Genomic DNA, 27460 nt, shown 5'->3' with positions numbered 1-27460 from the left:
TGAATGTGTAAAAAAAAGAATGAGTAAATAAAATAATGTTTTTTCTTAGATCTAGTGACGCCATCTGTTGGCTTTTATTGAAGTTACGGTCCACCTCAAGGCCTTAAGAAGATACATATTTTTTTTCTGTTTATTTACAAATATTTTTCGATGTGTTTTGGATGTTCTTTCTCTAAAAAAAAAAAAAAAAGAGATACCATTTTGTTTTTGCTTGCATAGGAAAGAATATCAAACATTTGTCTTTTTTAAATTTAATAAGCCACAATAAAGAAGGAACGTTACATTAAGGAAGAAGAAATAAAAGGGGGAAAAAAAAACTTTCAGTGTGCTTTATGGTGCATAATTGTAAGACTTGAATCCATTTTACTTTAAAATGTCCTGAATTTATTTTTAAAAAATTAATTATTGTGTAAAAAAGCATCGGACTAATTAATTTAGATAAAACTTTTGCATGTTTAAAAATTTCAAGTAAACCGGGGGCAATCTTATCTAGTCTACCTAATTTTTTCCTTCAAAATATTTTAGACAGCTCCATGTATTTACAGGGAAAAAATACCTTGTTAAATTAACTCGATAAAATTTATTTAGTATCTTTTTTTCGATTTTACTATGTTTAGAAGATGCGGAAAATGTTGTTTCAAACCGTGGATGAAGAAATACGTTTCAAAATTTTTGATTACTCTCTCATATGTAGTTTATATAAAATGATTTATATCCAGTAACCAATTCAATAACCAGATAGCTTTAAAATTATTGACTGCTCATTAATAAATATCCTTAAAAAACGATGTATTGGAACATTTTTTTTGACTAATACCTTTAGATTTAGTAAGGAATTATTGACACGAGAGTCTAATGTTAGTCTACTGACTAGTCTACTGATATGCAAACTATTCGATTAACAATAAAATTTTGAAACGATAAAATATCGACTGAATTTAAAGCGGAAACAACAGTTTTAGTTCATTTTTCACTAAAATAAAAATTGGATCCCCATTTGTTTCATAATAAGGATAGGTCTTGACAAATCAATAACATGTAGAAACGGTTCTCTCCTAGAGTTATAACAAGATATATATTAAGTTTCATTTATTGCGCATAAGCTCCAAGTTAACAGAACTCATTAGATAAGTTCAAAATGAAGGTAAAACAAAGGAAAATTATAAACATATGAAAAAAAAGGGGGGGGGGAAATAATGAAAAAAAAATAACGAACAACTGATTAAAAAAAAAATTATTAAAGATTATGTCTTAAGAAAAGATTATATCTTTTATTTTCTGGTTTTTTAAAATAAAAAAAAATAATCATTTTTTTTAAAATCAGTTTCTTGTTATTTTTTTTTCATTATTATTCCCCCCCCTTTTTTTTCATATGTCTATAATTTTGCTTTGTTTCATCTTCATTTTGAACTTATCTAATGAGTTCTGTTTACTTGCAGCTTATGCGCAATAAATGCGCAAAATTTCTTAACTTTCTTCGTGTTTTTTTTTTGTATTTATTTATTTTGTTGTATATATATATATATATATATATATATATATATATATATATATATATATATATATATATATATATATATATATTCTTTTAATTACTCAGGATCTGTTATTTTTTATTTTACAGTCTATGGCCAAATTAAAGACTCACTATAAGAGTCTATGAAAAATCTTAATTAGCTGGTGATACTATGTTACATCTTTATTGTTTTTACGTATATATATATATATATATATATATATATATATATTCAAAATGTGGAGAAAACATGGGGAAAATTACAGAACAATGGAGAAAGGGAAAAAAAGAAAAATAATAATAAAAATAACAAAAAAACCGGGGGAAGAAAACTATTCCGATAAAAAAGAGGAAAAAATCGCCATAAATAATTAAAATTAACCGTTATTTATCATTTATTATTGCATTGGAACAATAACTATCATTTTACACTCATTAATAGGAATGAAATATAAAATAAAGCAAAATTTATTATAATTGGCTATTTAATCCTGTTCGTTTCCAACCATTTATCTTCTATTCTTGCATTTTTTTTAATCGCATTTTGCTAATAAGTTTGGTTTCTATATAAATATTACTTTTATTTTTATATAATATCAAATGACAAATTATGAGCTGCTTACAGTTCCTGGCTAAACTACTGGACGCACTATAAGATTCTAAGATAAATTATAATTATCTGGTGATATTATACATCTTGATTGTTTTTACGCGACTGAAACTGGTTTGCACTTGTTTACGTTCGTGTATTAATTAATTAAATTATAAAATAAGATAAGTTTAGAAGGTATATTATATAAATATAGAATATTTATTTTATCAGGTATTATATTAGTATTTAATAATAATTCGACCCAATTATTCGATACACTGTAGTTTTTTTAAAAATTATCTGTTTTGCACGTGTTTATATGCAATACTTTTACATTTAAACATACATGTAATGTGTTTATTTAACAAAAGCTGTATAGTATCACCTCATAACTAAGATTTTACATAGAATCTTCAGTGCGTAAAATAATTGGCCAGGAACTATAGTTTTATTCAACTCATTGCAAATAATTTTTTAATTAACTAGTTTTTATAGCTATTAATGATTTTTTTTTCTATTTAAGCTTAGAAAACAAATTACACAGTCAAATAATGATTTATTTTCTGAGAATTTGCCATAAAGAAATTCTCCTCAGTTACAGCTTCCATTTCTCAAAAGTATTCAGAATAAATGTGAATTTACTAGTAAGCAAGTATTTTTGGTTTAGAAAGCAGTAATAGAAAAAGTAGATAAGAAACCATTCATTTGAGAGTTAGTAAGGTGTGGTTATTGAAGGTAGTGAACAATTTGCATTCGACATTGATGAATGGGCAACATATGCACTTAAGAATAAATTGCTCTGAAATGTAAGGGGTTTAGTCATATGAGTGCAAGGATCCTCAAGAAAAGAAACATAGTTCAGTGTACTCAGACGAAAGTGAGTTGGTGTTTAAAATTGTAAGGATGGAAAGTTATGGTATAGGAAATGATAATGGTAAGTACTTATACTCATTCTATATATAGTTAACGGAAATATAATAAGATACTAATAAATAATTTTTAATGCGATTTTCGGTAATAAAATTTACTGAATTGTAATGCGAAATATTAGTATTTCCTTATTAACTTTGTAAAAAGAGCTTTTTTAGACTTTTTTGAAGTATAAATATATATATATATACAATACATTTTTTTTAAAAGTATAATGCAGATTATATAACAAAAAATTTTGGTAAAATAAGCCATTATTTTATTGCAATCGGGAATGCGAATTCATATTTTAATAGTTTATGAATACATTGCAAATATGCATTTGTTGATTTAGTCACACACGTGTTTAACATTTTTTTGTATAAGCCATTGCGACTGGTTTTCAAAAAATGTTAAGAAATGCAATTAGATTAATTTCATTGTAAGTAAATATATTATAATAATATTTCAATTTTTTAATAAGAAGTAAAATGCAAACTACTTAATTGACTTCAATTATTGAACATGAACTCAAAGTCAAATGTGATATTTTGAAATATTTTATTGCCATCGAAATTATTATTATTCAGTCATTATTTAATTTTAATAGTTTATGAACACATTGCTAATCTTCATTTGCTGATTTATCACGTCATCAAAATTGTTATATATCATCAAAATTGTTATATATCAGCTATTGCGACAAGGTTTCAAAAAATTGTAAGAAATACAATTAGATTAATTGCATTACATTATTTTAAAATATTACGTAAATAAGATATTTAAGTCCAATTTCATAAGAATTATTATGTAAATTGTTTATAATTTTAATTGTTTCATATTTTACAGCTTTTAATTTTTTTTCTTTTTTTTTGCTGTGTAGAGAACTAAATGCCTAAAACAAATTTTTTCAATCCTGAAACATCAGCCGTACGTTGTTTTTTAATAAAGCATTTTTACCTTTTATTAAAGTTCCGATGCAGTTATTTTATACTTCCAGTACTTGAGAAGAGAATTCAACATTTAAATTTAATATTTATTTTAAATAAAATAGTTTATGCAGGTGTATAAGTATTAAAATAGGCTTTTTTCTCAGAACTTTTTAATCTTTTTACACATGGTTACGTTGGAAAAGTATAAAAGTAACACGTTATGTTATTTTTATACTTTTATGTTATTCACGTTGCTCATGTTATGCAATTATATCTTACCCCTGTTCCTGTTACCAATCAGAATAAAGATATATTTAATTTCTTTTATGACATTAAATATTTTTTTATTAAATGCCCCATGAATCCTAAGAACTTTTATTAATTGCCGCAATGAATTATAATTTGTGACATAAATTTTTAATTAAACTAATTAATTTAAAAAACAATGTACTCATATTTTGTTAGTGATGTATACCAGGTATTTATTAGAAATAAATTTCTTAGAATATTAGTACACTAGTACCTAAAGTAATAAGAAAATGTGTCACTAATAATATTAAATATACCAATTCAGTAGTATATAACACTTGTTGACTCGGTTCTATATAGAGGTACCCTTTGAAGCTGATTCTTACTCATACCTTAATCTTGACTTTATTTTTATCAGCTCTAATTCATTATCCAAGTACTTATTATGAATCCTTTTTTATACTATATATTAATATTACATATCAATAAAGGCTTGCCTGCTTGTCGTGATTTTTTGATCTAAGAATATTTTATTTCGAATTCCAATAGGTAAAAAATTTTGTGAGTTGGAATTTTAAGATTTCAAAATTTTTGCAAAACACTTGTATATTTAAAAGTGCATGATAAAAGCGTATGACGTGCATGAGTCAAATATTAATTTTACTTTGTGCTGTATTATTTTAGATTAATTCTTATTCACTGACTTATATTTTGATTGCGAGAACCAAGATATGTCGTAATATGTTAATAAATTCTTAATAAACTTCGTAATTTCTTAATAAAATTAGTAGGTGCAACTTTCATAATTTCGCTTCATGAGTAGTAGAATTTTCTTAGTTTAGAAAAAGGAAGATTGGCGAAATAAATATGTAAATAGATTTTCATTTTTTTGTTTTTTTTTAGAGTATATTAATAAATAGTATTTTTTAGGTGTCAAAATTGACTAATTAAGGAATTAATTATAAATAAAAAACTTTTCAAAATGAAGAAATAATATATTTTTTTATTTATTACTAAAAATCCATCCGTTTATAGTTAAGAAAAAATGATTAAGTGAGTATAAAACAAGATTAAAAATTTAGAATATGATATAAAATTGTTCGATATTTTTTTTTTCAACTAATATTTATTTTGACCGAACTTGAATTTTAACTGAAATAACTTCAATATTTTCATACTTCAAAGTATCAAGAAAATACACTTTACAAAAATTATAAAATAGTATTATTACTTAATTAAGTATTATTAAAACACTGAGATTTCAGTGTTTTAATTTTTTTCTTATTTTCCTTGAGCAATTTTCATAATTATGCTTCATATTATTAAGTAAAAGTTAAGTAAAAGTTATTAAGTAAAGTTTAAATATTTCAACAAAAAAAAATTAAATAGAAGTAAAATTTTCATTACTTTTTTCAAATTTAAGAAAAATTGCTAACTGTCAACCATCAACTTCGAGATAAACTTTGGAAAAATAATTAAACATTAATTTTAACTATTTTATTTCTATCAATGCATTTCATTTATACATTTTTCAATGCAAATAGCTTTGGATAATTTAAGCCAAATAAGAATAAATTTTATAATGCAATCCATTTAAGAGGCGCTTACATTTAAAAATCTTTCATTCTTAGGTATTTCAATTTTAAACTTCTCATATGCTTAGTCCCACTTCAACTGCGTATCCCTGTTATTTTGAAACCAATCCAGAAGACAAGGGAACTCTTGAACAAAGTGTTGGGAGAAATTTGTCTTCGTCAAGAACTTTTTGATGGAACTAACCCGTATTTTTGTTACACGGAGGGGAAAACCACGAAAACATATCACGGTTAGCCTGACGGCAAGGGGACACTAACCCTTGATTCGCTTAGGTTATATATTCCGTTGAGGATATTGCACAGTGGTTGGTGCAAACCGGGTGCGGAATCCGAATCAACCAGCCATCCGTGGGATTTGAAACCTGTTCATCTAATTTGAAGGCGAACGCTATTTTCCCGAGACCTCATGGCTCTTATCATAAGAATGAAATATTCAGTTTAGTGAAGTTCTATTTAATTTTCATTAGTTTGCAGTTGAGTTAAGTTTGCAACTATGTTCGTGAGAAAGTTTTTATTGTGGTTTCTAAGATGTTATGCAGACGACTTCTTTCTCCCATTTCTTTGTGAGAAAGAAAGTAGTAAAAGATTTTTTTAATTCTTTTTTTTGGGTAAATTTTACCAGTTTTTTTTAAAAACTTTTTTTACAGACAATAGTCTGTAAAAAAAGAATAAATTATAAGTATAAAAGAATTAAGTATAAAAGTACTTAAAGAGCATTTTTCTAATTTTAGGTTTAAGCAGTGAAACAAGTTTAAAAATGTTCTAAAAACTTACTAAAACAAGTCACGCAATCATAACTATTATACCATACTAACTTAATTTGAAAAATATTTTCAATTTTAATCATGTTTCTTTAACCCTTAGATCAAGAGGTAGGTCACTGCGCAGTTTTTGACATCCCATGTATAGAAAACTCAAAGTCTAATTTGATTAAAAGTTTAATATTTAACCGCAATTTTTTAAAATTTATTAACTTAATTTAGCTACGTTTCAATATAAATAAAGATAATAGTTTTTAAAAATATTAAGATATATATATTAATATTTTAAAAATATTTATATAAAATATTAATTAATATTAGAAGAGGAAATCTATAACAAATGTTTGAATAACATTTACTAGAAAAATCGCTAACAGGAAGAGTAAAATAAGATTTAAAAAACTAAATTTTTTACTTATAAATGTACCATGTAATTAAGATCTCCATACAAGTAATAGTTTCAAAAAATAAATTATATTTTAAAATAAAGAATTTCTTTTAAGAAAAATTTAAATATAGAAAATAATGTTTTTATATAGAAATAACGTTTTTAAAAAACAATTAAATGCTTTTAAAACAAAGAATGTTTTTTGAAAATAAATAATATGCAACAAAATAAGAATTTTTTAAATAAAAATTTGATCTCCTTTAAATAAAAAAGCAATATTTAAATAAATAATAATAATAATTCCCTTCAACCAATAATAAGAATAAATAACTGTTTTAAAAAATAAATTTAGATTTTTGAAAATAAGAATTTCCTTAAACTTATAAATAATGTTATTAAAAATAAAAATTCCTTCAATAAGAATGCTCATGTTTTTAAAAACAAGAAATTCCTATTAAATTTCTGTTTAAAAAACGAACTTTTACTTTTAAAAAATATTGTTTTTAAAAATAAAATTTAAAGGAGCATGTCTCTAACATCTTGATTGCTGAAGACATAATACTATAAGTTACCCTTTCAGTTTCAAACAAAGTAAGTACATGATCTTGTAATCCCCCCCCCCTCAAGAAATTGCTGAAACGGTTACAAGCGCACCTGCCAAATATGAGGAAGAGCGTCATACTTTTCCTCGCTATATATCTTACTCTATAACAGGGGTTTCCAACTTATATGAGGCCGGGGGCCACAATTAAAAACACAAATCAAATGGCGGGCCACACCTTTATCAAAATTTTTTGTAGGACTCTTTTATGTTTGAAGGAACATTAAATATTACTGTCAGAGTTTTATCAAGTTGTACAAAGCAAAAGTATTGAATTACAAATCAATTTATAAGAAGTAGATTTTTAAAAATATTTAATTGTTATTAATAATACTTTTAAAAATATTAAATGAATGATAAAAATTCGGGCTACGATAACTTTCAACAATTAAACAATTATTAAACAATTAATGTAATAATTGTATTAAAACTTACATAGTAGCACACAAAATATTCAATGAGAAAATTGAGGTTTATCTGCTGCAACCACCAGAGAATAGATATTTACATTTTAAATTTATTATTTTTATTTTTGTATTTAAATAAATATTTTCTTAGATGCAAAACCTGAAAAAATAAATTTCTTTGCACCGTTGGTATGTTAAATTTCATAAAAACGAAGAAATTAGGTTTCTATTAACGAGAAAAGTATTTTAAACCCATATAGATTTTTTTACGAAAATTGTCCGCAAAAAATATTTTAGTTCGCGGGCCACTAAAAAAGGGTTCGAGGGCTGAATGCGGGTACGGCCCCCGGTCCGCCAGTTGGAAACCCCTGCTCTATAAGCTTCATCGGCAAACAACATTTGGTGTAAAAGCAGCGATAATCGCGCCAAGCTAGTTTACGGGCTAAGCAGTAGAATCATATGGACGGGTAGGGAACATGAAAACCTGGACCCAAGGATGAAACAACCAACCCCTATACCCCTATATATTCTTTGGAAACAACTACTATACCCATGGAGTTAGGTTCGGAGTTGCATTTTTTGGCAAAACTCAATATTTAAAGGGTGCTTCAAACGTTGATTACGCATTTATACTTATTACTTTTTCAATTTTTTTTGTGTATAAAACGGAGATAGTGTGATTCCTTGTTACTCCTCTTATTTATATTTTATTATTTTTACACCATTCATATTTCATCATCATTCCAAATATTGGTAATATCAAATAAAATTTAAAATAATGTATGACACTGTTATTTATTCCTTCATATTAGGAATGCTTTAAAACATTTACTCTGCTCTAGAAAAAGATTTATATTATAAATATTAACAGTCTGGCTAATAATAATTTTGTATAAATTGTTTTGGGGCTTTCAATCTTCTTTCTGCGAAACTTCAACAGCAAATAAATATTATATTGCATCTCCGAATATTTCAGACCATATTTTACTTAAGAATTAAAGTGCGCAAGGGTTTTACTAAACGGGGGAATATTAACTTGCATTTAATGGTGATCCTTAAAGGTATATTTAACGGGTTATTTTATATTTCTGATGTTATTGAAAAATTTAAAACTGTATTTTTCATGATTCACGACGAATAAATCTTAATGTCTTTTCCTACATTCTCTTGGAGTTTCAAATAGATTTTTTTTCTCTCAAATAATTAAATTTTTTAATATTTAATATATTGTTCATGTTTTGATAAAGTAGAAAGCATAATTAGTGTAGTTAGTACAGACGGAAAGTAAGTTCGGATCTTTGAATTGTTGAGATTTTAATTAAATGCACGAGATAATTATCATTTTTCTTTTTGTTCCTTTACATTGACTCACATTTTTCAGACATTTTTCCACATTATCTACAAGTCAGTCTCTTTTTCTTTTTTTCTTCTAGCTTATAAAATGATATTTTTTACAAGGTTATCGATTGATATGACCAAGCCATTTCATCTGTTAGGTTTTAATAAACTTCATTTTTTATGTTTAATTATGTAACATTTTAAGAATAATTATCATAAATTTGATTTAAAAAAACATTCTTTGCATTAAGTTTTTTATTCTAAAAAAATACAACTGAAAAATTAAATTATAAACTTTCAAAAAATCAATGCATTTTAACATATACAAAATTTTTTATTTAAAAAAAAAAAGAGCAACTTTAAAATAACACAGTATTCATTTAAGGATTGAAAGAAAATACACCATAATGTGAAATTAATATTTTTACAATATCTAAACAAAATAATAATTCATAAAATCCAAGTTTAAATAAAGTATAAAAGAGAAATAGCATAATTTCTTAAATGTGTGCTCCGTATATTTTGTAAAACAATATGTAATAACAATACTACGAACTAGTTTTTTACATGCTATCAGTCATAAACCGTTATAATAGAAGTTTTTTTTGTTAAAACTATCTTTATCATTTGAATAATGAATTAGTGCTGCAATTCTAAGACAAGAATTTTGTTTTAAAATCTTTCAAACAGAACTAGAGTATAGTTACCATTAAATTACAATTAACGAAAATCAAGGAACAAGCATTTTATCAGAGACCTCTACAATTTTTAACAATCACAGGTGGTACTTTAGCAAATGAATAAAATGTAGCATATACTTTCAAATGTAAACATTAATAAGTTTACGAGCAAAATAAAAAACAAGCAAATGAAAAAAAATTATATATCTAACTGGTTCGAGAGGTCCTAGCTAACAAAATTATTTACTTACTCCAGTTTTTGAATTGGATTCTTCAAAAATACTTGTAACAACGAGTTAGAGGATGATGTTTTGACATGAGAGTTATCTTAATTTTATTATCTGCTGGATCTTAAAAAATAGTAGTGAAAAATATATTTTAATATATCATTTCAAAATTAAGTACAATTAATTTCCTTTAACTTTAAATTAATAATTTTGTAAACTTTTCTGCATTCAGCATGCTTTTATTTTGTAGATGAAAAAAAGCTAACAAAACTGTTACGCGAGTTGCGCTTTTTATAACACATTGCCTCGTTTCATTAGGAAAAAGCCGAACATTTATGTACTAAAAACGAGTACACTATTTCGGTAGTCAACCTTAAAACCAAAAATTAAAAATTCTCTTTCAATATAGTTTTTTTATTTTTATTACAAAAATTTTAACGCATCCTATAATTCGCAGCAGAGAAGAAGTAAGAACCACTGATACTATCGCCTACGTAGTTTTCAAATGAAACAAAATTCTTTGTACAAATTAAAGAGTTTTTCATGACTTATTTTGCTGCTATTTAAAAACCATTTTCGTTCAATCTTTCCATGTCAACAACTACGTGTTTACTTAACTAAACAACTATCGTAGTTATTTAATTAATTTATTTACCCTTTTTGTTTGATTCTTTAATTTTCAAAACTACTCTGTAGAGTTGTGTTAAAACATGTTTGATTTAAATACTTCACAAAGCAAAAAAATAAGTAAAACAGTTTATACAAATTAAAATATATCATAAAAACTAGATGAGAAACATTCAAGTAATTTTCTCAAACGAAATTATGCATATAATAGTATCATTTTGATAATAATGTATTTTAAACAAACTCTACGTATTCCAGGCGTACTTTTCCAAATAAAAATGTTTAGCAGGTAGTAAAAGGGTATCCTCTTTTCTTTATTATTTTATTCTCAGAATATTTACAATGACGCGGAAGTAGCACTGCCTCCTCCTCCTAGTTGAGGGGAGAGTAAAACTGGTTCTTGACCCCCGACCCCCTAAGAATTGTTTCCAAACAAATGCCAAGAAGGCTTTTGGAGACCAGCCTCAATCAGAACCATGAGCTTGTAACTAAGGGAATAAAAATAATTATTTTAATGATTATCCATAGTAATTTCTTTTTTAAATTTTTTAATGCTTTTATAATTAATAATATTTGCCCTGTTACGGTTGGGTATAGACTAAAAATGAAAAAGTAGCATATAAAAAAACAACTGAATTTAGAAGAAATATGGCCGATACATAAAAAGACAATTAATACAATTACGCATAGTGTCCGAATAACCCAAAAAGGGAAAAAAACAGGAAAACAAACAAAGTATTTACCTGGCGTTATCTTCCAGAAAATCTATAGGAATAAAATCACTCAAAAAAATAGTCACTTGTAAAAAAAACCAATAGTTCTTTTATTTAGATGAATCCATGTTGAGAGACAGGAAAATAGTGGGGTGGAGTAGTGGGTGAAGAGTAGTAAATTCAGGAACACGGAACATTGGATGAAAACTGGCTTAGACGAGATCAACTTCAGGAACATGGGAATTTGGAATGAAACTGGCTTAGACGAGATCAAATTCGGGAACATGGGAATTTGGAATGAAACTGGCTTAGACTAGATCAAATTCGGGAACATGGGAATTTTTGATGAATAACTGGCTTAGACGAGATCAAATCGGAATTGCATGTTGACGATCACTCTCCTCCATCTTAGAGATCAATTTTATCCATTAATCAATTAGTGATGATCGGTAGCCAAGGTGTTAGCAGCAATAAAACTCGGAAATTTTGATTTGAAGGCATATTGAGGCCAATATATTAGCAAAAACAGGCAGTCAGTGGAATTTTTCAATGGCTAAGAAAATGTTCATCTCATAAAAAGAAACTACACCAGAAAAATGGCGAAGGAGACGCCATCCTCACCTCCTAACGAGGACAGGATAAAAAGTAAAATCACGCAACAGCGCGACGTGGAGTATGATACTCTCGAATTTCGAATGCTATCGTCATCTTTCCGCGCGCTCCCTTTATAAGATACAAAAACTTAAAGTTGAAGTTGTAGTGCATGTTGTGCAAGTTAAAGTTAAATTACCTAAAAATCACGAGTTGAGACGAAAAATTGATTAAGCGTTAAAAGTTACGGTTGAGAAACACAACATACACGCGGAGATGAAAGAAGCCGACAACCCCTGCGAATTCTCAGAAAAAAAAAAAGGGTGGAAATTTCTCGAAATAAAGGGGCTCTTTTAAGGAGCTGGTAAGGAATTTTAGGGGGAGAATGTCCAAATTGCGCTACCGCTTAAGGGGCTAAAGAAAGATGAAAATAAAAGAATGTATTACAAAATTAAAAGAATTAGTATTATTGATTAAAAAAAGAATATTTATAAATTAGGCTGTGACTTAATGTCACATTATACCCACCACTGCAGAAAAAAAATTTTGAAGAAAAATTTTTTTTTTTTTTTTTTTTTTTTTTTTGTTTTTGCCAAAAAAATATTAAGCCAAAAAAATTTATAAATGAAATTAAGTTCTAACAGCCTGCAACTCCAGTTCACCACTACTCCACTTACAAATAGTCAGATGTTTACATAACAATCTATATCAAAACTTTTGATAGTAAGAGTCTGAAATGAGAAAAGCTGTGCCTCAAACATAAGACATACGAAAATTAGTAACACATAACAACACATACATATAAGCAGCTTTACATGGCTGCATCTTGATTAGTGAAAAGGCAAAACAAAGTTAATTGTTTGATAAATGGACGAAAAAAAACACAAAACAATCTTAATTGTTTGCTAAATGAAAACAAACACTTTGACACAGAATCGTCAACACATGTACTATAAATTAAACTTAAACAACATATGCCTTGATGCATGTGAATGCCTATAAGTGCAATAACACCCGTATAAAAAAATTCAGGCTACATGAAGTAGACTGAGAAAATCTTCTCCAAAGAAAATAACATTAAGGAGGTAAAATGGATAATTGATTATTCAAAAAAAATCTCACTTAGTAATAGTGGAAAAGCAATTGTTGAGATAACGGACATTAACTCAAATTATTCCTTGTAAGAAGGAATTGAAAAAAAATTGATTCGTTTGCTGGAAATTATTATGAAAAAAAATTGAATAATTGCAAACAAACGAAAAAAAATCAGGCTACCATTGTAGACTGACAATACTCCGAGCTTAAACGAAAAAAAACTTTGTACAACATTTTGTACATCAATCCATTAAGTGAACTTTGAGAAAACAAATTGAAACCAATCAAACAAGATTGATAAGTAGTAATCCGAGTTAAAACGACAAAAAAAATTAGTACACATCAAAATGTATACCTGAAACAAATCAAAGTCATTAGTGAGAGCAATAAGTGCATTAACATTATTAATTTTAGACTTGAAAAAAAGTTTAAAAAAAATTGCAATTAAATTTACTAGTTGTAACAGGAAAAGCCTAGGCAAAACATTAAACTTAACAAAAACTGCAAGGAATTTTAACACTTAAAAAACAACAAATTGACTCACAGAACTTTGACCAAAAAAACTGCTAAAACAAAACAAAAAAACAAGGCCTTGACACATTGCTTACAAAAAGCATTACCTAACAAAAATTGCTGAACAATATACAATTAACAAACTCAGCATCAACAATTTGTATAAAACAACATAACACAAAACAATAAAAAATCATAACAACCGTTGTGACACCTTGAGATGTACAATGAGGTGTACTTGTATACATTACTAATGCAAAGAGAATTCACACTCTGCAAAAAAATCCAAAAAAAATTTGTATGTAATAATAGTGACTTATGACATACTAGAAAAGGAAAAAAAAAAAAATACTGTACAGAACTACAGGGTCGAAAAACAAAAAAATTGGCATTCGAAAATCAGACGTCATTAATTAATTACAATTATGTGTTTAAGTAATTTAAAAAAATACAAATATTACCATGAAATATTTGTTAAAAAAATTGCAATCAGTTAGACATGAACAACCACAAACACGAACCCATAGTTATAAAGTTTGTAGAGTCGCAAAAAGGAGGGCACTGCTCATCATCCACCATACAAACCATATCACAATTTGAATACCTCATTCAATTAAAAAAATGTTAGAACTATTGACAAAATTAGTTACAAGAACTGTATATCAAAAAAATTTAACCAAAAAAATCACTGGTATTGCCTGACAAGTACAACAGGATCCCGATGTTCCGCGGATATGACGGCCAGCATCATATACACCGATACCCAAATAACACCCATCACACATATCAATGTTACATTCAAACAAATTTATTTAGAAAAAAATTATTTACTTCTTAAATTGTAAGGACAAGCCTTAGGGAGAGTCATATCACTATCTATTACACTAGGGGAGGTATTCAAAGAGGGATGAAAAAGCAAATTTTGCCTCCTATGAGGACATAGACGTAAACGGTCTATATGAACAGTTAGTTTAGGTGCCTTCGTATTGTCCAAAAGTTGGATTACATAATCTACATCATTAAATTTTGACAAAATAGTAAACGGACCATCAAATTTAGGTTTAAACACATTAGTATGTTTTAAATAGACAATATCACCAATATTTAGTGATCTTAATTTTGCTTTTGCACCTTGTCTCGAATTTTGTCTGACTTGAGCTCGTTCAGAATTATGGTAAGCATTTTCATATGCAATATTGAGCTCATTTAAGGTCTCCAATAAATAGTGAGATTTATCCAAATGTATTGGTTCAACACTAGTTTCAAAACAATCAAAAATTAAGGCCAAATTACGACCAAAATGAAGTAAGTTAGGGGTGAATTTAGTTGAAGAGTGAATTGAACCATTGTATATATTTTGGTGAATTAATAGGCTGGTTGCAAATGAAACACCTTTCTCATGTAAAGTTAAAACAGAAGACTTAATGGCTTGATTAATGCGTTCACTCATTCCATTACTTTGAGGATGAGCAGCACTGCTATGGGCTAATTTTATGCCTAACTTCTTATTGATTAATTCAAAAACCTCAGCTTTAAACTGAGTGCCTAGATCTGTTAATAGGTATAACATTCTACCATAATGAGTAATATAATTCATTAAATGTTTAGAAACAGTCTCAGTGGTTAAATTGACTAGTTGGTTTAAAATTAAATGTCTAGAGAAATGATCTATGAAAGTTAAAATATATCCACAATTCTTAATGGGTCCTACAATGTCCATTGAGACAAATTGTCCAGGCCTCTGAGGTAGCCACATTGATTTTAAAGGAGCAGGCTTGCTCGCAGACTGTTTATGTTTAATACATAATTCACAAGACTTAACATAATTACAGGTATCACTGTAACAACTTTTCCAAAAATATCTTTTAGACACAAGCTCATACGTCTTTTGAATACCAGAATGGGAAACATGACAAATATTTAACACTTTAGATTTTAATGAATTTGGAACTACAATTCTGTGTTTATGAGGAAAAACCTCAGTAGCATACATTAATATACCATCATTTAAAAAGAAATGTTCAGTCTTAGATTGATTAATTAACGTGGGATTGTTTAAAAGAGAAATAATTTCCTGAATACTTTGATCTTTACATTGTTCCGATTTAAATGTGTCTAAAGAAATTTCAAGAGGGGAGTCATTATTAGTTAAAGCATGAATTACATGGTCTTCATTTATATCAGTGAAAGGTAAAATTAGTTCAGAATCATTACTATTTAAAGCAGGTTGACAAAAATTTGGATCAGGAGAACGACTAAACCAGTCGGCTAACACATTCTCATGACCAGGTATATGTATAAACTCAAAGGTATATTCACTCAAAGCAAGCAACCAACGTGTGATAATATCAGCAGGTGATGTAACCTTGCGATAATGTTTTAGGGGTTTACTATCACTCAGAATTGTAAAATTTCTATTATAGAGGTAAGATTTAAATGCTGTAACACCCTTAAAAATTGCATAAAGCTCCAATTTGATGGCGGGATAGTTTTTCTCAGATTTGGACAGAGCCTTACTAAAAAAAGAGACAGGGCGAAGAGATCCTTCATGCTCCTGCATCAAAACTGCTGAAATGCCTAATTTGCTCGCATCAGTATTTAGGAAAAACGGTTTACTGAAATCTGGTAATTGAACAAAAGGTTTCGAAAAAAATGCATTCTGTAATGCATCAAATGCCCGCTGTTGTTCGTCACTCCATTTAAATTTAGATTGCTTTGTAGCAACTTTAGTCAAGACAGCAATTAATTGGGCGAAATTTGGAATTAAATGGCGATAAAAGCCACACACACCTATAAACTTCTTAACCTGTTTGGCACTACGAGGGGTAGCAAATGAAGTAATTTTGGCTATATTGGATGAAGTAGGGGTTATACACTTATGGGAAATTACAAAACCAAGATATTCAACAGAATCTTTAAAGAAAGAACATTTATTAGGAGCTAAAGTTAAGTTATATTTAGTTAAAATTTTAAGTAACGCTGATATTCTATTAGTCATTTCTTCAAAGGAATTTGCTCCGATTAGGAAATCGTCTTGATAAGCATGTATACCTTTAATACCCTCAGTATTTAATTCCTCAATAATTAGGTCTACTAAAGCCTGGAAAGTACTCGCTGCCGTTTTGAGGCCAAAAACGAGTCGTCTATTAGCGAAGGATCCAAAAGGAGTAGTGAAAGTTAGTATGTCCTGTAGGTGTTCAGGAAGCATAACCTGCCTATAGGCTTCTCGAATATCACACTTTGTGAAAAATTTATAAGAAGAAATTTCATTAATTATCGTGCTTATTTTAGGCAAAGGGTAAGTGGAGCTTTCTACCACTGCATTAAGTAATCTTAAGTCCAAAGCTAACCGATACTTAGGTTTTCCCTGACTATTCTCTGAGTTTTTCTTTTTGACCAGGACTAGTGGAGCAGCCCAATGGCTAACATGCCTATGAATAATCCCGGCTTCCACTAATTCATCTAATTCTTGTTTAATGTCATCCCTTAAAGCATATGGAATTTCAAATGGTAAGGTTTTTATAGCATTGTCATTTTTCAATGTTAAAGAGGGAACCACACGATCAGTACATCCTAAAGTTTTTATGGTTTTAGAAAATGCAGCAAAATTTTCCAATAAAATGTTTTGAAGAATTAATTTTTGATCAGTGTCTAAATGTGCTAAATCAAAATCAGTAGATTTTAGTTCATCTTTTCTTAAATTTAAAATATCCTGAGAAGCAGTAATTAAATTACACTGTTCTAGATGAGTACAATCATTTAAATCTACATTATTACCATCATTACTATTTTGTACAACAAAATTACAAATAATATAACCTATATTCAAGCCTTTATTTAAATGAACAGTGTTATCAGAATTATTTTGGATTATTGTATTAAACACATTATTGTCAACAACATTAATAGAAGGATGAATATTAATTTTTGAATTATAAGTAGGTGTGAAATACACTTCTTTATTTGTTTGATTAGCAAAAGAATTAATTCTTAAATGGGCAATGGCAGTCTCGCCTGGCTCAATTGTGAGTTTATTTTTTAAAACTACATCAATCTGTTCATTATTGGTATGATTAGAAGCTAACTTATCAAAATTATTTAAAGGAATACAAAAATTACTAAATTGCACCAACTCGTCTTGGAATTTAATAAGAACATTATGTGTTCTTAGAAAATCAAAACCTAGAATTCCCTGAAAAGTATCACTCTTAATATCTGCAATAAAAAATTGATGTCGAAAAAAATTATTATGGATTTTAAAGGAAATTTCCGCACACGCCGAAAATTGAAGCTGAGAATTAACTGTTCTTATTTGGACTTTTCTTGATAAGAATTTTACTTTATTATGAGCCCTAATTGCATTGAAAGTATCTAATGTCAATAATGAGACTGACGACCCACTATCGAGTAGAAAATTTACCTTAACATTTTTAAAGCTAGAAGCAATTGTAGGAAGATTAATTTCATGTGAAACAATATTTATGTGTTCAATATTTTCTTTATATTTACAGTTAGTCAAAAACTCCCTAATAGTAACATTTGAATTATACATAGATTCTGACATAAACTCATTTATATCAAAGATTTTGGATGGTTTGGTGGATGAGAAGACAGGGCCATCCCCTACTGCCTCCTGCGAGAGTTTAAAGGATTGTTACCTCTATGATTAGTATTATTATTAACCCTCGGTCTAAATTGGTCATTTTGACTAGGAATCGGTGGTGGTGGATACTGCGGTGCAGTGAACCTGGGAGAAACCATGGGGAACTGTGGCGGAAAAGAATGCATCGCCAATGGCCCGAATGAATTTTGTCTTAAATGTCTGAGATACGTTCGACACACACTCATGATATGCCCAGACCTATTACAGAAAACACAGTGAAGGTTTGGAGTTGGTCGAGGTTGTTCATGTCCAACCCGATCCTGGTTCTGTACAGGGTGAAGTAAAAGGGGACATAATTTAGTGCTGTGGGGTTTCGAACATATATTACAATTAGACTGCATAGTCTCAATTTTTGTTGTCAACATTTCGAGTTGTTTTGAAATTAAGGTGAGCTGATCAGGTGCAGCAGAAGCACACTGAGTCACCGCATGAGCTGCGACTAAAGGAGTAGCCGATCCAGCTAATGATTGTTGAATTGTCACAATATGATTGGCCCTTTTGACCATCTCGCGGTAGCCTTGTATTCCCTCAATGAGAATAGTCTCCTTAAGGTGCAAAGGGATTGCAGATAAGAACTGCATGGCTTTTATCCGAGACAAAGCATTTTGGTCATTTATAAAGTTATATGCCTTATGGGCAAGAGAATCTATCCTATATTCTAAATTTTTGATAGTTTCAGAGGGCAAAAGGCTGATTGCCTGAAATTTTGCCAAGTCAGCCGAGGAAGAATCTTCTTGTTTGAAAAAATTTTGAAGCAGCTGACATGCATCCTCGAACTTTGTGACCACCCTACATTCAGGTGAATTCTGAAAAAAAGTGAGAGCAGCCCCAGACAATTTTGATTTTAATAAGTATAAAGCAGCCGAATTATCAAATTGATTTAATTTTACTAGATCTTTAATTTGGTTCAGGAACCACTCTACATTCTGAGAGTTTCCAGAAAATTCTGGACTATTGAAATTGAATTTAGGGGTTTGCCTATTGGCCTCTATGTTATTTACGTTGTCAGGCATAATTATTGGATTAGAATAAGTTCTATTACGGGTTTGAATTGGGGTCATCTAATGAAAAATATTAAGTAAATGATAGTATCAATTAAACAAGTATTATTACTAATTGTAACCATTTGGTAACCTCATGAAAATAATATAAACATTGAAATATAATAAATTTTAGTACCAAGAAAAACACAATTAAAAAAATTATGTAACCCTTCAAATTAATCATATAACGATATACTTGCATAAACAAGAAATATCAACCATTAGAAAAAAAACAATATTGTCATTAATTATTTCAAAGTGCAAATAAATACCCAAACATTTTCAAAAACCAATCAATTGTAGTATAATATATTGGAACACTAATAATTTAGCAATATAGGAGAGTAAGACATTGGCAATACCTATTAAAAATCAATTCAATAACCTTTCAACAAAATAATCAATTAAATTATTAAACATGACCTATTTCAAAAGCATAATAAGCAAAATATTTAGTTCACAGAAAATTTACCAATTATTAAATAATAATTTTTATATTAACCAATTGCTGTGAAAAAAAAATTTTCAAATAATTTAAGTAAACATCAATTTTATAGAATAAAAGGAATCTTATTTTTAAATTGTTATATGAAAAATTATTTACCAAACCTTATCCAATTACTACTTATTATTTAATCAAAAATATTTATATTAATCATCCTAATCAAAATCGTTATTTTTAATCACTATTATAAAACAATTGTAATATTCAATTACAGAAATTATGACAAATAATTATTATCAACTCAACTTAAAAAAAATTATCTATTTGGTTATTGTATGAAACAAATTAGTAAATAACCAAAACAAGATATTAATGAACTAATCAAAACATAATGTCTATTAAAAAAATTTGATTACATTGCATAATTTATTATTGTTTATTTGGCTATTCTATCAAAAACTATTGAAATAAACAGTTCATTTCCTACTCCAAACTTAAAGAAATTTATTGAAATTAAATGTATTAAACATTGAATAATAATATCTTACTTTACTCATAGTAAAAAATTAATTTGAAATCACTGGTCAAAATAAATATAATTAAAAACTATATACACCAACCGAAAAGCGGAACGGCACCAGATGCCCTGTTACGGTTGGGTATAGACTAAAAATGAAAAAGTAGCATATAAAAAAACAACTGAATTTAGAAGAAATATGGCCGATACATAAAAAGACAATTAATACAATTACGCATAGTGTCCGAATAACCCAAAAAGGGAAAAAAACAGGAAAACAAACAAAGTATTTACCTGGCGTTATCTTCCAGAAAATCTATAGGAATAAAATCACTCAAAAAAATAGTCACTTGTAAAAAAAACCAATAGTTCTTTTATTTAGATGAATCCATGTTGAGAGACAGGAAAATAGTGGGGTGGAGTAGTGGGTGAAGAGTAGTAAATTCAGGAACACGGAACATTGGATGAAAACTGGCTTAGACGAGATCAACTTCAGGAACATGGGAATTTGGAATGAAACTGGCTTAGACGAGATCAAATTCGGGAACATGGGAATTTGGAATGAAACTGGCTTAGACTAGATCAAATTCGGGAACATGGGAATTTTTGATGAATAACTGGCTTAGACGAGATCAAATCGGAATTGCATGTTGACGATCACTCTCCTCCATCTTAGAGATCAATTTTATCCATTAATCAATTAGTGATGATCGGTAGCCAAGGTGTTAGCAGCAATAAAACTCGGAAATTTTGATTTGAAGGCATATTGAGGCCAATATATTAGCAAAAACAGGCAGTCAGTGGAATTTTTCAATGGCTAAGAAAATGTTCATCTCATAAAAAGAAACTACACCAGAAAAATGGCGAAGGAGACGCCATCCTCACCTCCTAACGAGGACAGGATAAAAAGTAAAATCACGCAACAGCGCGACGTGGAGTATGATACTCTCGAATTTCGAATGCTATCGTCATCTTTCCGCGCGCTCCCTTTATAAGATACAAAAACTTAAAGTTGAAGTTGTAGTGCATGTTGTGCAAGTTAAAGTTAAATTACCTAAAAATCACGAGTTGAGACGAAAAATTGATTAAGCGTTAAAAGTTACGGTTGAGAAACACAACATACACGCGGAGATGAAAGAAGCCGACAACCCCTGCGAATTCTCAGAAAAAAAAAAGGGTGGAAATTTCTCGAAATAAAGGGGCTCTTTTAAGGAGCTGGTAAGGAATTTTAGGGGGAGAATGTCCAAATTGCGCTACCGCTTAAGGGGCTAAAGAAAGATGAAAATAAAAGAATGTATTACAAAATTAAAAGAATTAGTATTATTGATTAAAAAAAGAATATTTATAAATTAGGCTGTGACTTAATGTCACAATATTATTTTTATATTATTAGTTTATTTTATTATTAATATTTCATTATTTTCAGTTTATTTTACATTATTATTTTTTTATATTATTATTTTTATTTTCGTCTCAATACTTACTACAAAGCATACTCAATACAAAGCATACTTATTAAAATTAATTTTTAATATTTTTTTCTTCAAATTTTGTAAAAAAATTTAAAAATTATAATCTAATTTAATTTACTTTTAAATCCAAATATTTGACATAAAATACGATTCATCGAACATTTAGGTACTCATAAAAAAATTCCATAATTAATGCAATGAATCTCAGCTATGGCTGGTCGATATTAATTTTGCACCTGGCGTCTCCCCAACTGCTGTACTGCTTTAAAATATATTCAGTGAGGTGAACGGACCCTGAGTTAGAGTCCCCTTGCAGTTGAGCTAACCGTAAGACGTTTTAGTGGTTTTTTTTCTCTGTGTACCGCAAGCGTGTGTCAGTACCATCAAAACACCTTTCACGGAGGCTAGTTTCTCCCAATGCTTGATCCAGGAGTTCTCTTGTCTTCTGGGTTGGATTCAAAATTACAAGGCTATTAAATTGAACAATGATAGTTGCAGACTCAGAACTACATCGGCTTTTCAACACCGGTTATAAAATTAAATAAAATAATTATAAAGAGAGCTACGGAGGCCCAGGGGATAAGGCATACGCTTTCTAATTTGGAGAAACAGGTTCGAACCCAGAGGTTACTGGTTGGTACGAATTCTGGTCCCAGCTCGCACCGACCACAGTACTGATATAAAATATTCTCAGTGGTTGTCGGCTCAGGGTTGGAATTCCATTTTCACATGAGTGAATTGTGGGAGATTTTTGTGGTTTTCTTCGCCATATAATGTGAATGCCGGTTACTAGTTCAATGGAGCTACGAAGGTTAGTTTGTTCCAATGCTGGATCCAGGAGTTCCATTGAATTCTGGTTTATTGTTATAGATTAATCAGCTTCGAAATTAAAGGAGATTTTAAAAGTTATAACTAATTAAAATAAGTCTAACATAAATTTTATAAAAAATTTGCTGTATAATTTCTGATTAATATACGTATTTACAAACCAATTTAATCTATCATGATTCACTTAATATTAGTCGATTCTTCACTACTTATAAAAGTATTGAATGACTGCTATATAAATTGAAAACAAATCGTTGCGCGTAGTAAATGGCAGATAAATATTTTCTGCGTGTTCATTTAAAATTTCTTCAAATTTAAAATCTTTATAGTAAGAAATGTACTCACAATATTTAAAAATATGAATATGTAATCAGAATATAAACAAAATCTATGTGAAAGTAGGAACAGTCATGAAATCAATATATTTGGCAATCTTAGGTAGTTTAAAGTTATTGTATGAAAAAAGGATTTACCAGAAATTAAAAGGTTATAAGAAAACTAAGCAGCGGTATTAGTTTATCGACATTTTAATTGCTGAGAGATATGATTCCATTTTTTATGGATATATAATATAATTAAACTTTTATTATAAAACAATCTGATTTTTTTAATATTTTGAAAAGTTGTTTAGCATTCTTCTATTATGCATCAGAAAGTCTTATTTTAGTTTTATTACACATAAAAACTAAGCACGCGAGGCATCTTCGGTCCATAGTAGGACTTCAGTCCACCATCTTATTTTATTAGACTTAGCTTTGAAAGATCGTCTTCTCCCCTATATTAGTCCCTTGAATAGCCAGAAAAAACCGGTTTTATGCATATAGCCCATAGTAACAGGAAGAGATGGATAAAGTTTGTTTTTCTTATTCATTAATTAGATTCTTTTTTTTTTCTTTTCTTTTTCCGTTTTTTACTGTTTACACTGTTTCGAAAATATAAAACGCCAGAAGGAAGCGAGGTGCAAAAACTTGGGGGGAAAAATAAAGATTGTATGCAGCTGAAAATTTTATTTGCATAAATTATTTATTTCCGAAATTCTTATCAATAAAGATTTATTTTATTTTATTAAACATTGTTTTAAAAAAAACTCGCAACTGCTGGGAAAAAAATTAAGATCACAAGGAATAATATAAGTTCTTACTATTTGTAATTATAAAATATTCATCAATATTTATTTTTTTCGCAAAAAAAACTGCCCCATATCTTTATTATAACTGCTTAAAAATATATCGATATTTATGGATTATAGATATGAAAGGATTTTCTTACCGGTTTCCTATAATTCCATTTTTTCCCCTTCTTTTTTTGAATAATTGTTGTTAGCCGACCTGATTTCGAATTTATGACTACCAACTCCGTAGCCTCGTATTTTTGAACACAATCCAGAAGACAAAGTAACTCGTCGATCAAGTATTGGAGGAAAATTTGCTTATATTACAGATTAAAGATTTATAAATGAGTTTTATTAAAGAGTTTTACGAAGCATTTTAAAACATTATTTAATAAAACAGGCAACATAATTTGTCTTTACGTAAATCGTGCAACAAAGTTTGAAAGGTAATATTATTTTACCCTGCGCATTACCCTTCAAAAACAATTACTTTCATTTCGCTAAAAATTCTAAAATTGCATTTGAAACATATTGAGTTCTTCTAAAATGTTCTTTCATTTTTTTCTTTTGCACGGTTGTAATTTGGAAAATTATATATGATTTCAATAGTTTTCATAAACTTAAAAAGAAACTAACCAAATAGAAAGTTTCTCAGTTTTTTTTTCTTTTTTTTTTGCACGGTTGTAATTTGGTAAATTATGTATGATTTCAATACTTTTCACAAACTTAAAATGAAACTAACCAAATAGAAAGTTTCGCTGTTTTTTTTTTTTTTTTTTTTTTTTTTTTTTTTTTTTTCCCTGATGCGCGAACATTAATAGGCTCGCTTTTTGCTGCTATTTTAATTTCAGGAAATTAAATATTCCTGAACTTATTTTAGTAGTTGTAAGAAGCATCTGTGAAATAAAATTGGAAATGATAAAGTGGAAAATGAACTGGAAATTAGCTTGCATTGAAGTGTAATGTCTGGATTACAAGTAAATGTTTAAATTTAATCTCGAAACAAATGATATTTCAATAGAACGAAATGAGTATCATCTTTCAATTCATTATCTTTCATTCACAGATTTTATTTAAAGTAGGATATTAGTCTAATTTTAAGGAATAAGGAATTATTTTAATCAGACAAAAAGCTAGAAAGCTTTAGCTTCCTTTCAGAGAATGGATCATATCAAATGTTTCAAATATTTTCTTCGATAAATTAGACAATATTTTTTTTGTAACTATGTTTTATTTATAGATCAAAAATAAGAAAATGTATTATTTATTGAAGGTGTAAATCATGTGTTATTTTCTGAAGATAAATTCATGTATCTAGTTTCAAAAGTTTACTTTAAAATTATAAATCATGTAATTTCTCATTCCATCGAAATTGGATTATTCCATTAAATAATCAGTACAATTTCCCATTAGAAAATGTATATTTTTTCTGAATTTTTTTGCGTGTTTGCCGTCTTGCTCTAAAAATTGCGAGTAATAAAAAAAAATTTATAACAGTACATATTTTTACTTTTCAGAAGAAAATAAGAATAGAATTTGTTGAAATAAAAAAAAATAAAAAAATTGAATTTTACTAATAACCTGGAAGTTGTAAAACTCGCAGAATCAATTTATTCCAAATAAAGCTTCATATAACTTTTCCTCTGAATTCCTGTTTTTAATGTATGGGCAAATGTATATTTTGTAAATTCTATTTAAATAGAATTTATTGAAAACAGAAAATTTCACAGTTAATGTTTTAAAAAACTTTTGCCGATAACTCAAAAATAATTTATTAAAAACTTTTGGGGATTTTCCGATTTGTAAATTTCTATATTTGAATGAAAGAAATACAGAATCATTCATTCAGGGGGGGGGGCGATTATGAAACTGACGCGCTGCCTAGCTCGATATCGAGGCTCGGTGTGGGGTTACTAACTGCTAACTAAATAATAATAATAAAGTATAGTGTCTTTCTATTTGTATAATACCAGATTTCAATGCATGCCCATAATATTAATTCTTATCTTTCATTCCTGAACTTCAAAAACCGAAGGAAAGATTAAAAACGTAAATCGTTTTCCAAAATAAAATTCGCAAAACGTTAAGAAATTTCTACAAGTAAGGAAAATTATTTATTCTACCAGTAAGGGGAAGCTAAATTTTGGCTACTTTCTTTCCGCCATTCCTTAAACCAATCAATGACCAGGCGACTGCGGGGTAGCTTTTTTTTCACTTCATAGACGTCTTCGTTGTAGGTGGCAGCACAATAACTCAGCTTAGATTTAAAGTTCAAATTTCGTGATGTCTTAATGCAATTTTTCTTCGTCCAATTTCAAAATAATTCTGTTCTTTTTTTATTAAATGAAAGATAAGAATTTATTTAATCTGAATTTCCATGGATTAAAAAATTCGATGAGAGAAAAACTGCTATGGATAAAAATTGTTTGAAGTTGGAATGAGTTTCTTGAATTTAAAAAATAGTAAAAAAAATTTTTTTTCAATTTAATTACCTCCATATTAATAAAGATATTTTTATTTTCTTTCGTTTCCAAAAAACAGAACGTTATTATCTTGAAAATTGACGATTTTATGTAGGACTGAACTGTCCATAGAATAACATGGGGGTTGCTTTTCTCCCGATAGAGCGAACCGAGCGAACGAACGGCCTTAAAGTCATAAAGGAAAATGGACTTTTCAGCAAATGCATTTCTGTAAATTGCAGAGAGTCCCACGAATTATTTCCTAGTACAATTTTAACAGTTGAAAATTCTAGAACTATTTAACGAACGTTAATTTTTTAAAATTCTCTCGTGAAATTTTTTTTCACGTTTTGTAACTTTAAGTTTCCAAGTGAGTTTTTGCAGAATAAAACAAATTGTATCGCAAAGCAAAAAGAGTAAAAAATTGGAGAGAGAAAAATACAATTACAAAAACTTTCAAACGAATTAGAATTTTGAAAATAACTAAATAAATTCAGCCCGTCAAATTTCAATTTTGCAATTACATTCCCTTGAGTTTCAAAGTAACCAGCCTGACATTTTTTACCAGTTTAACAAAATTCGAACAATTTTCGAAAGAAAATTTAATAGTTTTTATTCCATTGTACTCCTTGTACATTTTTTTCATACCTTTGTAATTTCAAGTTTCGAAATCTTGTAATTTTGTGCAGCAAAGCAATTGCTATTGTGGTTTATTCCTCAATGTCCAGTTGCAAGTTAGACCATTTCCAAAAGGTCATGGTCCCGCAGTGGACTGATCGTTAAGACACGGTTCCCAGCAGATCACCGAAGTCAAGCATCACTGGCTACGGTCAGTGTGCGGGTGGGTGACCACTTGGATCAGTCTGCGTAGGGACCGAGGGTGTGCGGTATTGGTCCTCGTTAAACTGTGCTACCGTAAAATGCTCGACTTCGCGCTCAGGTCGTCGGGCTACCGAAGCGGGGGCGCCATTCCTTCCGCAGAGGATCAAATTTGTGATGGCATGTCTTCGGATCATCCTCCGGGATGTTTCCCAGACCGTCGCCAATAGCCCATTGTGCAGCTCTAGTGCGGCGTAAATTAACAACAACAACAACAAAAGGTCATGAATACTTATCACATTCTAGATAACGGACTTAACTACCAATTTCTTTTGTGCGATGAAGCGACAGTTGGACTAGTAACGC

At 28.8% G+C, this 27460-nt stretch overlaps 1 protein-coding gene across 2 annotated transcripts in view; it reads left to right on the top strand.

The window, feature by feature from the left end:
* The first annotated feature begins 2865 nt into the window (after window positions 1–2865).
* LOC147802484 (uncharacterized) overlaps window positions 2866–27460 on the top strand; it is a 33132-nt gene continuing 8537 nt past the window's right edge. Inside the window, exon 1 of one of the 2 annotated variants that reach the window (XM_087153605.1) lies at window positions 2866–3024. In XM_087153605.1, the coding sequence (XP_087009731.1) occupies window positions 3012–3024 (13 nt within the window). In that variant the 5' untranslated portion in view covers window positions 2866–3011. Of the gene's footprint in view, window positions 3043–27460 lie in introns of both variants that reach the window. The other variant, XM_087153604.1, reaches the window with a different exon arrangement.

The sequence above is a fragment of the Parasteatoda tepidariorum genome, chromosome 10 (genome assembly GCF_982258835.1).
Source record: "Parasteatoda tepidariorum strain Cologne lab strain chromosome 10, Ptep-v5.0, whole genome shotgun sequence".
In the NCBI taxonomy this organism is placed as follows: domain Eukaryota; kingdom Metazoa; phylum Arthropoda; class Arachnida; order Araneae; family Theridiidae; genus Parasteatoda; species Parasteatoda tepidariorum.
The sequence above is the reverse complement of the archived record's forward strand: the minus strand, read 5'-3'. Positions and strand labels throughout refer to the sequence as shown.